This window comes from Alosa pseudoharengus, unplaced genomic scaffold (genome assembly GCF_046254945.1).
Source record: "Alosa pseudoharengus isolate Yale_2024_CS ecotype anadromous, Long Island Sound unplaced genomic scaffold, YU_APseudo_1.1 YU_APseudo_1.1_scf_12, whole genome shotgun sequence".
In the NCBI taxonomy this organism is placed as follows: Eukaryota; Metazoa; Chordata; class Actinopteri; order Clupeiformes; family Clupeidae; genus Alosa; species Alosa pseudoharengus.
Window position 1 is genome coordinate 9,233,973 of NW_027468587.1, and position 15,430 is coordinate 9,249,402.

Below are 15,430 nucleotides of genomic sequence, written 5' to 3' on the forward strand. Positions count from 1 at the left end.
TTTATTTTTTGGAAAAGAAAAATTCTGAGATGGTTTCCTCACTTGGATCCCAGCACCCTCTGGCACGAAGACCTTCCAAGCACAGTTGAGATAGTTGTCATAGGGATCCGGGTATCCGGGAGACAGGATGGTCCCACGGCGCGCAGTCAGAACCCCTCCGCAGGGAACTGAGAGACAGATTTTTTGAGAGAGAGAGAGAGAGAGGGAGAAAGAAGAGAAAAGAAAGGCAGTGTATGACAAAGGGGCCCTCAAGATCTGTGCTACACAAACAACTAGCACCAGGGGTAAGAGCTGAGAAAAAAAAGGGAGAGAGAGAGACAGAGAGAGAGAGAAAGAAAGGTAGAGAGAGAGAAAGAGAGAGAAAGAAAGGGAGAGAGAGACAAAGAGAGAAAAAGAAAGGGAGAGAGCTTTTCTTGAGTCATCAAGTCAAAGAATGAGAGGTGGATTCAGAGAGGAGCATGAGATGATTCTTTGGGGAGAGTAGTATAGAACAGAGGTGAGCACTGAAAAAGGAAAAGTCTGATGCAACCTTTGTCAGAACAAAGAGGAAAATAAAATAAAGGAGAAAAAAAGTGTAGAGGGAGAGGAGAGAAAAAGTGGAGAATTCAGTAAATACAGTTTAAAAATGTAAAAAATTTGTGTGAGAAAGTGAAATGTGCCACAAGCAATGTGTCGCAATGCTTAATACAGACTTAGTTCAACAAAGGTAAATTAAGTAGTTAAACAAGTAAATTATAGATTTTACCTCTCAGGGTCTTAAAACTAACCCTCAGTATCTACTCAGGCCTGCTTTCATCTTTAAACAAGTGCTTTCAGGTGAGTTATTGTCAAACATTTCAGTTTTTTGGTATGGCTGTTTTCCAAACAAAACTATTTGTCAAGTACCACTACCAACACATATAAAGTGTAGATCTAACCCTGGTCTCATAGTAACTTCAATTTCATTTCATCTCATCAATACTAACAACGCCTAACGTTTGATGCACTTTTGTCTTTTCTGATGCAAACCAATTTTTTTACTCCCAAAGTACCACTGCCTTTGTCTTTGTCTGCCACTGTCCTGGCCTGGTTAAGACAGAGAACTCGGCATACTAGAACACAAAAGGTCAGAGATATCGTCCCTGGCTTCTCTGCGTCATTCTAATTCTTATCTTCTTTCTCTCTCTTGCTCCCTTCTTTTCAACATTTCACTTTGCCAGACCTTCGCTTCGGGGAAGTGGGGTAAGTCAGCTTTGTAACTTCCATCACTTTGGGAGGCTTCTCTCTAAGTGGAATAAAAGAGCATTATGCATTCTTCAATTTCAATTATTCAGGCCCATTCTCCCATTGATTCCATTTGATGTCTCTGCATCTGGTTCAGTCTAATAAACTCTCCCTTTTTAACTGGCCTGGGTAATAAGCGTTTTCTTTTTATGAGTGTTTACCATAAGCTGATACGAGCCAACAGTTGCAAACACATACTCATTACTTTGATCAACACACACAACCACACACATGCACAAACACACACACACACACAAAACCACACGTATGCGCGCACGCACGCACATACACAAACACACACACACACACACACACGCACACACACACACACACACACACACACACACACACACACACGCACACACACAAACACACACACACACACACACACACACACACACACACATACCAACAGTCAATATCGTGCTTCCACTGCTGCTGGAAGACTTGTGGGGGCAGCAGGTGACAAGCGTCAAATTCAATTGGGCTTTGATAAATTCATTTCCGCCAGAGAGAATGAGAATGTACATATGTTTATGCATGACACTCTTCCCCTCAGCATGTCAAAAGCACCAGGCGGGCGAAAGCGTGTTTCATTCCCAAGCCAAAGAGCTTCCTTCACTGTCTTTGTTTCCCTATCTGATGAGCCCTCTGTGGTGATGAGAGCAGCTCTCTATTGTACTGCTGTCTGGCACTGGCTCTGACTCGTCAATGGAGTCTGTTCGGTTCTTTTGAAATTGAAGTTGGCCATTTGTCATATACGGCAAACAATTCCCAAAGTCGAAATAGGCTGTTGATCAATGACAGAAACTTTAGAAAAGCCTCATTAAACAAGACACCACTGCCCCAGATAAAGTATACAATTGGATATTACATAAATTACTGTACACTGAACTTATTGTAAAGTTTTTAATTATTCTTTTCTTTCATTAATGTGCTAATCTCACTGGCTCATTTTAGATCATTAAATAGGAAAACAAAGTTGTTTATTTGCCTGAGAGGTACAGACGGAGACTGAGAGAAGACTCTCATCCGACAACCCAGGAAAATATTCTAGAACATCACAGGGAAATATACCTTTGTTCCATGTTCAGCAAAATTAATGTCAACAAAATGGTTATGGTTATGGTTATGGATTTAGCAGACACCTTTGTCCAAAATGAACATAAAGGGCAAACTAGCCATTAATGTAACTTGCAGGCAGCTCAGATGCCAGTTCGGCTTCAGCTCATCACCCACACCAATGCCATCCATGACAACAGAGAGAACAAAAATATATCCAGAACAAAAGAAGGTGTCTGTCAGCCTAAACAAACAGGAAACCAATGTCAAGTCTTTTCAAAAGAAAAAAGGAGGAAGACTTTGACTTTTTTGTCTAAGTATAGTTCATGAAAAGCCTTGCACTCCTCCACTCCCCACACTCACACCCTTTTTGTGCCATTAAGCCGTTTTCCCACCTCGTTTGTCAACTTGTTTTCTAGCCGTGGCCCTCGTGGTGCATTTTTGTGCCACGACATAAGTCGCTAGCGAGAGGAGCGTTCCCCGAGTGTACAAAACACAACAAGGACATTTCGCAGTTCCAAGATGCTGTTTGACACGAGCTGTCAAGGATAAGGACGGCTTGCAGAGGTCAAAATCAATCATCCTCCTCCTCCTCCTCCTCCTCCTCCGCCCACCCAACTCTCCAGACTCCTAGACACTGTGGCACTTTTAGAGCTACACTACTGTAAGTAGGTGGGAAAAAAACACAGTGAGCGACATCACATCTCTGCTTGCCCAGAGATGTTTACTGTTAATGTGAAAACGCAGTCAATGAGCATACACCTACGCACGTGTGCACTCACACATTGTGAACATTTGACTTAAATACACACTTAAATACACACATACACACACACACACACACACATACACTGCCGCACACACTTAAACACATAAAACTCACACACAACAAATGCTTAAGCTTTTCCTCACAGTGAATACCATAACTTGAGGCCATCACGTAAAGCTAAAATTATGATTTAACACCTAGGGAATGAACAACCAACATTTGTTAAGATTTGAATGCTTCTCTTATAACATCACTACTTAAACATGGAGGAGAGATAGATACGTGTGTGTGTGTGGGGGGGGGGTGAAAGTGAGAGAGAGGAAGAGAGAGAGAGAGAGTGAGAAAGATAGAGAGGCAGAGGAAGAGAGAAGGGTTGCACAATATGCACTCTGGTTTCCAATAGCAACCCCACTTGCTGCACTTGGTTGCACAGGCTGCAGTGTAACAAACACTCCACCTCACTGAATCATCACACTACCTTGCCTCCAGGCTCCAGCTACTGTGCTGGAATTCCTTTTCTCTCTCTCTCTCTCTCTTTCTCTCTCTCTCTCTCACAGACATACACACACACACACACACACACACACACACACACACACACACACTCACACACACAAAACAAACAAACAGAGACAGAGAGAGAGAGAGAGAGAGAGGAAGATAGACAGAATGAGAATGAAAAGAATGAAACACTGCAACCTGTACTCTGAGACAGAAAAGCAAGCCCTGTGATCAGTGTGGTGGAACACTGCACAGCACTGCATTGTTTTAAAGGATCTTTTATGTGCGTGGTGGTGGCTGCTGGACCAGACGCCAGTAAAATAAATACTTCCATGTGACGAAACTTTGGCCAAAATAATGTAATTTGCTACAGGCTATAACTAGCGTGATGCTTACTATTTCACCATGCTAAACTGGAGGAATGGAATTAGCTCCTGTTAAAATGGCTGCCAGGGAGGAAGTCTAATAACCAGCGGAGACGCTAGCTGGCACTGACACCAAACTAAAAAGCTGTATGTTTAGCTCAAGGCACTTACCTTTAAACTGGAGGCTCCAAAAGTGTAGCTCAAAGACGGATGCTATTTTACAACTAGATGTACCGCATAGTGGTACAACATATGATTGCCACACAATGCTGCATGTATAGTAAGTCACAAAATAACTTCTCTCCAACCTCTACTTCCGCAACTCCTTGTTAATAGCCAGTCTTACATGCTCTCTCCTCAAATGTTCACTTACGTATGTATGTACAGTATATGCATACGTGTACATTTCACAAAATGCTCCTACTGTGTGTACACACCAATGTGTTCTAAATCCACACTCATTCACATATTCTGACAAACTTGTGTGCGCTACCTCACTAAGACAAGTCTGCAACAACGGACAAAATACAGTAGTCACCAGTCTTTGGTGACAGCCAAATAGCCAAATAAAAGTCTATATTTGCATTGCACAGGCAGTCATAATTAGCAGTCCACAGATGAGGCTGCCTAGAACGTAGTGTTTTCACATAGCCAGCAGTCAAAACTGTAGCCTAGTTACAAATATGTGTCATTGCTGCTTCTTATCTGAAGAGATACAGAAACACTCAATTCACTCAAAAAACCTAATTCACACGAATATATGGAGCACCATTCAAATGTTCTGTTTGACAGAAAAACCACAGGATCCAAACACTTGTAACTCTAACACGGGTGAGTGACCATCAGCAAGACTCTGACAGAAGGACAAAGGACACCACAATGATTTTGTTCAGTTGTGGAGGAGTCAGTGGGGTTGTTGTCTTGTGTGCCGAGTGAAGCCTGTGTATGGTGCTCCAAAACCTTGTGGAGTAGGCTACGCATTGTACTCATAATTGCTACTCCAGCATTGTTCGCTGTTGCATGGCACATGTCAAGAAGGAGGACACATCCAACCCAAGTCCAGCCAGAGGGTTCGAAAAAGAAATCGCAAGGAATCTTATAGCATTTTTGGGCATACTATAGAAGTGCAATGAGACTGTACTATAGGAAAACTACAGATACGATATAGATAAAAAATTACTAAAGAAATTGTATAGTATTACTATATTTTTCGTGAGGGTATCCAGACGAAAGCCAAACAAATGGCCACCCAACGCTGACAACAATGTCATCATCAGCGTGGCAATTCTGTGTTTCCTGGTGAGGTAAAAATGCCAGTCACAGGCACACTTCAACCCTGTGTCTAGTTTCGGTACACATATTCTCTTATTAAAACAGGATTCAACAATCTCTTCCTATATGTACACAGAGGAATGCAGCCTATCTCTGCAAGGCTAGAGCATGTAATTGTTTGACATCCTATGTAGCAATATGATGAGGTTATTTGTTTGCTGTCCAACACAAAAAAGAACAGAAAAAATGGTATTCCACATCAGCTGTGAGGCCACTGGCATATCTGCAGATGATGACATTTTAGATACTCTGTCAGTTTGTATCTACACACTGGAGGCGGTATAAGTGCTAACTTGTAACCTGTAAACGCCGCAGGTTGCTAACAGACTTAGCTTCATGCGATGGCGGACGGCACATGTATCTATTAGCTGCAGGCCCTTTTCTCATTGATCTCTTTTCAACTTTCATTACTCCTCCTCTCAATCTCTCACCTCCTGCAACAACTCTTCCCAACGTCTTGTTTTCTATACCTGTCTTTAGCACTCTGTCATTTTACCTGTCACCTCTCTCTCTCTCTCTCTCTCTCTCTCTCTCTCTTTTCTTGTACATCCTTCCACACCGCACCATTGCCGGACATCTTGCTCAAGTTCAAACTCTTTCTCTCTCTGTCGGTTTCTGTCTCTTTAGCCAATCCATCATTTTTTTCTTGCTCCCCTCTCTTGGGACTTCTTGCCTTGTTGCATGTCCATGTCCTCTGAGAGCAATTGCATTTGAATAAAAAACTTGATTCTTTTTCCTGGTGCCTATCCCTCCAGCAGGCAACTGCAAAGCGAATGCATTTAGTAGGGTTTTATAAAATCGCTTCCTTAAAATTAGGTTTGCTTTAGTTGAAATTAGTCTAATATTTCCACACCGTCTCCCACTGTTTAAGTTTGTATTATTTAAACAGGGTTCTGCTCAAATTAGAATAATGATGCTGAAATGTGCACCCTAAAAGCTCCTCAAGTTGCACTGAAAATACTATTTATTAGTGTGTGTGTGTGTATGTGTGTGTGTGTGTGTGTGTGTGTGTGTGTGTGTGTGTGTGTGTGTGTGTGTATGAGTGTGTGTGTGTGTGTGTGTGTGTGTGTGTGTGTGTGTGTATGAGTGTGTGTGCGTGTGTGTGAGAAAGACAGAGAGAGAGAGAGAGCACAGGTATATTTGCGGATGGATGGATATTCCCATGAAGACTGCATATTCGGAACATTGTGTTAACAATATGTAGCTGCAGTATTTGCATACTAATATTGGACTTTGGTGCCTCCACTCACTGCTGCAAGTGGGTATAATTGTATTCCAGTCGACCGAGTGTTTCATAGCAACCCTTTTTCCACTCCGCGCTTTAGTGCCATGTCTTGCCCTCCCTGCCCCGTCTCTCTCTCTCTCTCTCTATCTATCTCTCTATCCCTCTTTCCTTGACCTCGTCTCCCCCCTACTCACCAGTGCAGGTGGGCTCAGTGCCATTCCACTGGGCCAGGGTGTTGGGCACGGCCTCGCAGCGGATGGCCGTGGCTCCGTGCAGCGTGTAGCCAGGGTTGCACTCAAACAGCACCATGGCGCCCAGGCCAAAGTCGTTGCCGAGGCGCTTGCCGAAGCGCGGCTCCGCCACCGAGCTGCACTGCGATGCACTGGTCCTGGGCACGGCTGAGGCCAGAGAAGGATCGGACACAGAGCCAGAGAAAGAGAGAGAGAGAGAGGTGGGGAAAGAGAGAGGAGAGAGAGAGAGAAACAGAGAGGTTGGGAAAGACAGAGGAGAGAGAGGGAGAAGTATACAGCGTTTCACACACAGCAGGGAGAGAGAAGTGTAAGAAAGAGGAAAAAAAAGATGAAAAGAACATTGAAAGACTCGGGAGATTTTCATGGACAACTTTTTCGCAATGTCTTATTTATCTGGCGACCTCTGCTATTTAAATATTACAAGTAAGTCAAATCTTTCCTGACAACCTTCTCCAAACCTGACAAATCTGGTTTGGTCTGACTGCTATTGATGGCCTGAAGTTTTTTTCGTACCATCCTTTTTTTCATCTATCATTTTAGCCTGTTCTGATCGATAGAATTGACGAAGAGGAAAGCGCTTACGGTAGCTTACCTTGATACACGAAATGAAACCCCTTGGCAGGGTTTGGTGCTTCGGAGGTAAACTTGATTGTGATTTCATTTCCCGAGCTTAGAGGCAAGGTCTCCCCTGGGAGAGGGAGTAAGAGGCAGGCATGGATTCCCTTTTTTGGCAGTGTCATTGCATCCTCCACATCTTCCTTTCGTATCTCCCAACCAAATCAGCGATATTACGAGTTTGTTTATTTGCTGTGCCGAAATAAGATTCCCTTTACCCACTCAGCATCGAGGCATCTTGGGCACTGCGGTGGCCTGGGCTATTGAGGAGCCCTGAGATGTCATTTGCCAATCTGACGGCTGGGGACCCAGACACCGGTGGTGGGGCCAACAGTGTGTGTGTGTGTGTGTGTGTGTGTGTGTGTGTGTGTTGGCTCACACACACAATCCCTGCTGCACCAGTCCCTTGTGCTTAATGGAAACCATCTAGTCTTTATGCTACCTGGCAAAATAGCAATCAAGCCTCAACCATTGTTTGTTTTGCTTTTTAACACCCCCCCCCCCCTCCCTTCCTTTATCTGTTCAATCTACTACACGCTGCTTCAAGTGCATACAAGAGATCATTTGATTACATTTTTAATCCAGGGCTGGGGGAGGTAAAGGACAAGATGTTCACCACTATCTGAGCAGCCTAGGCAGGGAGTGGATGGGGCCCATTTGAAAGGCGTGAAGTGAACTGCTAACACACACAGACACACACACACCCTCACCTGCCACAGCCCCAGCCAGAGCTTCTGCTTGATTTGCTAGCTGCCCATCCGCCCCACCACTCTCTCTCTCCCCTCTCTCTCTCTCTCTCTCCTCTCTCTCTCTCTCTCTCTCTCTCCTCTCTCTCTCTCTCTCTTGCGGTGCACATTTCGCTTGGCGAATGCACAGCAGATCATACATATTTATAAGGCCTGAGCCATACAGGTGCATAGATTGCCAGTTCATGCTTGTACGCTCGCTTTGCGGATGCCTCTGAAGACCTCGTCTCTCTGCAGAGTGAGTTTGTTTTCTTTTTTTTCGTCTCCTCAGGCCCCTATGGCCATCAGAACGTGTTACCTTTTATCTTTTCATTCCTTCACTTCATCTTAATTGATGAGAAATGAACCATAAGAAGGCAACAGATGTCTAAGCAACTCTATAGATGAACATATGGTGAAAATCACGTCAGTCAGATATCTTTCAGTATACAGTACTCACATCATAAATGAAGTTCTTTCTAACATCATAACAACTCCCTCCGTTATGTGTTACTAATATGTTAAAATACACATTATGAATTTCCTAGTCCCCTTGATTGGCGTTTGGTTTGGTTTGGTTTACCTGAGTGAGAGCCATGTAAGGAGGCCAGCAGGGGAGACTCTTGTGAGGGTCCATCATAAATCTCCACCATGTCATGTGTGGTAGTCTGGAAGACGACAAACTGCCCAAAGAGCACTGTGGACAAGAAAAATAATGTTACAAAAATAAATCACCACCATCAAACATGTGTACTACCCGGTAACCTCCGAGTGACGCACGTCCCCCTGAGAAAAAGATCCCTCCGTCACACCATGGGCATCCCTCTTTGGTTCCACACCATTTTTTCTACAGATTTTTTTGTCTATTTTCTGATGACACAGTGTTTTCTCTCTCTCTCTCTCTCTCTCTCTCTCTCTCTCTCTCTCTCTCTCTAGTATCTCAAGAAACCCTTGACGGTTGACAGCAGACATGGCTCTCATTAGACTCTAATAACATGGGCCATGGCTATACTATACTATATAAATAAATAAACACACACAGAGACACAATTTCTCACCGCGTCTGAGTGGTAATGAGACTGAAGCGGCCCAGGCAACTGCCATCCAGCACGATCCTCCCCAATCTCTCACCCCACTTACAGTTCCCTCCCTAGACAATCACTGCTTATCAAATCTGTCTCGCAGCAGGGTGACCAGGTTCAGAACCTCAGCCACCGTGGAGAACCCAACCCTCCACAACCCCCAGCCCCCCGCCAATCCCCCTCCCCCGCCACGCACCTCAACACCAGCTCACCTATACGCCGCCACGCTCAAATGTTCCACAGCAGGGGGATAAGAAATCCAATAGGCTCATACAACAACAGTAAAAGATGGAGGAAAGGAATCAATACTCAATGTGCCACTGAAGTAACTCATGGCTGTTTGCCCCGAGGCCACTAAACCGAATATGCCTGCAGGAAAAGACAGCAACATTAGCAGGCGATCAGCAGCCATAAGTGGATCGTGATGCAGGTGGAGAATGCATGTTAGCGCACGTGGCTCGGTCTCTTTTTGTTTTTTGTTTTGTTGCTAATTTAGTCCCCAAATCTGCCTGCCATTTGATGCATCTTTACAAGAGCGTAAACAAGGTTTGATGACACCTGCCTTCTTTTCTTCCTACAGTACATTGTGCATTGCAGCTGCTATACAGGCAGTTACAACAGCACCAAAACAGCCTCATTCGTATTCGGAGACGTCGCGCTAAAATGACATTCCTACAATACCGCCACCTGAATACAATGAAGGGCTTTTTTGGAGTGCACTGCTCACGAGCGTCTGCTTTGTGCCCTCCTCGCTCTCCGCCCTGGTGCTGAACAGATTTCAGCGATCATTTGCCATCCCGAGCTGCTGGGATGAGGGCTGGCATTAAAAATATAGCGAATATATAAAAAAAAAAAACACATCACTGGCGGATGAATGTGAACAAATAAGAAAGTGAATAATGCACTTAGCAGAGTGGGGAGTCAAAACCACATCTCCTGAGGACCACTCACATGCACATGCAAACAGATGTTAGCATAAAAGTCATGCCATAACAATAGCCATAATTGCTTAATTCAGCATTTATGATGGTCTATTCTCTTTGGCTCCAGTGACCTATCATCACTCATCACTGTAGTTACGGGCCCTAATGGTTCACAGAGAGAAGGAACATGAGCATTGCGCTTGTTTGTTTGTTCCATGCTATTTCAAGCTCTATTGGGCCAGACTGGATGGGGAACAATTAGCGAAGTAGGAAGAGTAAAGGCCTTTTTTTCATGTCTTTTAACCATCATAAATGTCACGTGAAGCCCTTTCCAGCCTTTGCTTTGACATTCTCCGTACTCTTGGGTGTTTAATTAATCACAAGGTTCATGGGATGCGTTCTTCCCTTCCACACCACCCCTCTTCTATCCCCCTTTTTTGTCTTTTCTTCTTCCTATTCGAAGCCCTCCATCCAAAGGAGTCGTTATGATGGCGGTGCTACACGCAGGGATCAAGGCACATTGCAGTCGCATCCACTTTTAATGCTCTATTCTGTCGGGGAGAGCGCTCTTGTCGCGGGCGGGCTAACCTCTCGGCATGCACACGGCTGCTTGCTGCTCATTAAGTGCAATCCAAAGAACTTCCTGTGGAATCAGGGTCACTGGCAGCAGACCACTGTGTGTGTGTGTGTGTGTGTGTGTGTGTGTGTGTGTTGGTGTGAACCCACTTGAGGAGCATGCAGCACAATCGACATCATCTCGACATGGTGACTCATTCATTCTGACCTATTATTCACACAAGCACAATTACAACACACACACATACACACACACACACATACACACAGAAAGAACCTTCCTTTTCAGAACAGAAGTAGAGAATAAAAACTCAGAACTCAAGGACTCTTTAGTGCCTTGAAATACATCCTGGCCTCTTGTTGATCGATTCCCTGGCTATTTGAGAGCGGCACTACCCCACATAAAGGACCAGGGTGGTGAGAAATCAGATGGGGCCTGGCGAGTGTAAAACATGCTTTAAATGCTGACAAACACAAGACCATCATCCTTAAAAGTGCTGAGAGGAACGGAAATAGGGTGACCTCCGGAGAAAAAACTAAACAAACATGTGGGGGGGATCCAGGGGACTCCCCACGCTGTTCTACAAGACAGTGGCAGGGTGGAAGGCGGAGAGAGAGAGAGAAAGAGAGAGAAAGAGAGAAAAATAGAGAGAGAACCAGGAGAAGGAAGGAGAATAGGACATACATCTCCCCTGCTCTCATTTGGTTTACACCTGTTTGTAGCACTAAACTTGTGCAGTGCAATATTTGTAAAATCTTCCTTTAATACCCGTGCACCAATCCTTTTGTAGGGACAAGGTGACCGGTTTAATATATGCTTGTGTATGGCACATAGTTAAGTGAAGTAATAATATTTACTTGTCGGATGCTGTAGAACAGGAACAAATACTACTGCGAGATTAGTGGTATGTTGCATAAAGCCTGAAGTACATTCAACGGAGGCGAATGTTCCTGGTGGACTTTATTTCCTTGAACTTTTAAATCTGAACACTGTGTTAAAATGGTCAATTTTGAAAAAATAAAACAAAAAAAGGTCGCTTTTAAACATAAACAAAATGGCAAGTAACAAGGCAGTAGCCGTGAACATTTGCCTCTGCTTGCCGAATTTGAATGCACCTCAGGCTTTAGGCTCGACATACTACTTATCTAGTTTGATAATGTAACCTTCTGTAGAAAAATCCATTTCCATTTCTCATGCACATTGGGCAGGTAACATAATATTACATAAGCACAGTTTTACATATTACACCATTCTCTAACTCATTGTGTTGAACCTGCGCAGTTCAGCCCTGCACACGACCGGACTCAAATCCGCGAAACAGCAGCACCTTGGATCGGGGGTCGAGCGTGCTGACAATCGAGCTAAAAGCTCAGGCTACTAGCTTTCATGCCAGCAGCACTCTTGAGGCGTGGGGGAGTGAGATTTACCAACGTTCCACACGCATAGCTAAACTAGCTGGCATCCGTTACATCTACCCATCAACCCAGCGAGTCACCACACTTGCAACATACTTCACACTTCGGGGACCTTTCAGACTTCACAATTAAATACCGTTCCCATAGAAACGCTACTTTTCCCTTCACTCCTTTAATTCCGGAAATGCTCTGTTCCTTGTGTCACTTCTCCATTCCTCGTCAGTCGTCGGTCAAGGAAATGATGTGGGCTTGAACTGCACCTACCCTGGCATCCACATGCCACTGTTGTCAAGCGTGCTATCAGCAAGCGCTGCCACTGGGATTGCTGTTGATGCGTGTTCTTCCCGGAACCTCCTAATTGGGTTATTTGACTGATTTAGAGAGAAAAACACGGATGTGGCACAAGTACACAGCCAAGTCCTCCCCTTGCCTCCATCAAGCTAAGCCCATGCCTAATCACTAAGCATGGCTGAGGTGGCGACGCACTCCTCTCCTCTCCTCTCCGGCTTCAGTGTGTGACGGAGAGGCAAACACGAGCCGGAGCTCTTAATTGGGAGTGTGCTGCTCGGTGTGGCGAGATAATAACAGCCGGTGTTTGCTCTGTTAAAAGGAGCCCCAAAAATCTGTGTCACTCTCTCTAGCACCCCCCCCCCCCTAGAAAAAACACACACAGCCACACACACTCACACACACACACACACATCAGCAGAAGCTGCAGCAGGCTGTGAGTCACACCTCAGGAGTCTGCTTTCTTCCAATGTAATTCATCTTAGCGTTGCACATCTTAGCACATGCCTCGCCTGGGGCTAAGTAAACCTCCTTTTTTGTTATTATAATGAGAAATATAAAGAAAGTTAAGGGAGGTGGAAGAGGTTAGGGGGGCTTGTGACTGTGTGAATATGTTTGTGTGTGTGTGTGTGTGTGTGTGTGGGGGGGGGGGGGTGGTTGGGGGTGTGGGGGGCTTTAATACAATATGTTTTAAAATGAATCTGAATCTGAGCATTAAAAAGCTAGGGTGCTCTAACATTCACATGAAGGTAATATTCAACTGTCAAGCAAAGAGGTCTCTCTCTCCCTCTCCACATCTCTCTCTCTCTCCCTCTCCCTTTCTCTCTCTCTCTCTCTCCACATCTCTCTCTCCCCCTCTCCCTTTCTCTCTCTCTCTCTCTCTCTAGCTCCCAACATCTATTTGAATCAAGCAGGAAACAAAAGAGGACAAATTCTCCTAGCCATCCATTATCGGGTTGGTTTCAAAACAAGGGTGAGAACAGAGCTAAACATGGGTCATGTCGCCCACAGAGCTCTCCTTTGGCTTGATCATCATGACTACACTACACTGGAGTTTTTTGGAGGCTGCACTGAACGACAAGTCCCACACACACAGCCTCAAACAAACACACACACACAAACAAATAAACACACACACACACACTCTTTCCCTCACACAAACACACACATTTATACAACACCCCCCCCCACCCTTTTCTCTCTCTCACACACACAAACACACTAGCACAGAAACATACACACACACACATGCATGCACGCACACACACACATACACACACACGCACACGCACACATCCAAACACAAACACTCCCACACAAGCCATACGAGAGCCTGCTGACAGGGCAGCTGATAAGAGCGGAGGCTGTGAGCAGCAGTCTCACACCCCAGCACCCCCCAGCACACCCCAGCACACCCCAGCACACCCCAGCACACCGCAGCGTGAGGGCGCACCGCATGGAGCCCCCGCCCTGCCCTGCAGCCAGCCGTTTCCTGCTCCGCTCACACTGCCCACCACTGCCTACCATTGCCCACCACTGCCCACCACTGCCCACTCTTCTCTCCCACTCTGTCACTCACCAGCCATCTAGTTCTACACTCATTCTGTGGTAGTAGCTGCCCCCAAAATGTTACTTATTTTTGACGGGGGAGGGGGGGGGGGGGTGGGTGGCGCTCTTGGAACGGCCCGTTGTTTTGCCTCTTGTTTTGAGATAAGGGATAATCTATCTATTCATCCGTTCATTTATTCATAGGAGGCAAATTTAAGGCAACGCTCCCCACAACCACACACACACACACACACACACACACACACACACACACACACACACACACACACACACACACACACACACAACCCCAAAATGTGGAGGACAGGTTTGGAGAAATTGTGGATGAGCTGGCTAACACGTCCTGTCACGCGGCCCACAAGACTCTGTGATGAGCGTGCGTGACAGGGGCATTCTGTCACAACCACACCCCTTCCCAGTCGACACGCGCTGGCATCTGATAAAGAGCGAGCAGAGTGCGGAGAGCTATGCCAAGATGGCTAATTTGTTTACTGTGCAGAGAGTGCATGTCATACGATGTGCACCACTCTTAGTCATGCATCACTTCCCAGGGCTTTAAAGCACAATGCTAAATGGATGTTTGGCTACTTTACTTATTTTGTATATGGGGGGGGGGGATCTAGACACATAAAACTATTCATGTGATCACAATCTGAGCCATTGGCTGACAATTTGTGAATAATTTATTTTCTAGAATAAAGTGGTTGTCTGAAAAATGTCCAGAATCATCCTTTGTGGCAGATTGTGTTCCATGGTAAAAAGGCAGCGAGTGCAACCTGACTCTGTCGTTTCTTCACAGTTATTTTTCATTACTGCCAATTAATTATCATAATGTCCTGGGTCCAACCCTAGAAATTAAGTTTATTTGAACGGATCAGCATATATTGGGTATGGTATGGCGTTAGCATTCCTTTTGGTTCCTGGTGGTGAATTTCCGCTAATGTGGATGTCAGGGAAAAGGAGAGAGATAAAGAAAGAATGGATCTACTGATAGATAGTGAGAAAAAAAGATAAAGAGAACAACAGAAAACCCATTAGAGGGTAGGATTAGAATAAAAGCCTTGGTCAGGAGAAGCACTAGTAGAGTGAATGAAGCAACAGCCATTCCAATGCATTTTATTATGTCTAGGTACTTGGAGGTACAACTCACCATTGGAAAACAATTATCAATTTAATGAAACATTTTACTGCGATGTTTGTTGCTTGTCATTGTTTTTCTCTGAACCATTTAACCAAGTAAAAAAGAAAAAAGAACCTTGTCATGGACAAAGTGCAAGGTCTAAGTCTATCTAAAGCTAATTTACATTTTTTTCTTTATCCCTCCAACAGTATTGCTGGGCCTTTTTATGATTGTAAACATTGTAAACCATAACTCTATCCACTGACAGTCAGAGGCATTTCCCAAAACTATCACTAACTCCAGCCCCCTGTTTTGACTACAAAAACCCCTTCAAATATCACTGGCTGA

General features: G+C 44.9%; 1 protein-coding gene across 1 annotated transcript in view; it reads right to left on the bottom strand.

The window, feature by feature from the left end:
- Positions 1-15,430, bottom strand: part of csmd3a (CUB and Sushi multiple domains 3a) — a 228,235-nt gene that overhangs the window by 83,150 nt on the left and 129,655 nt on the right. Inside the window, exons 32-35 of the mRNA XM_076280031.1 lie at positions 8,692-8,805; positions 7,361-7,456; positions 6,712-6,915; positions 43-167 (exon numbers count right to left, since the gene is read on the bottom strand). Of these exons, the coding sequence (XP_076136146.1) occupies positions 43-167; positions 6,712-6,915; positions 7,361-7,456; positions 8,692-8,805 (539 nt within the window). The remainder of the gene's footprint in view (positions 1-42; positions 168-6,711; positions 6,916-7,360; positions 7,457-8,691; positions 8,806-15,430) is intronic.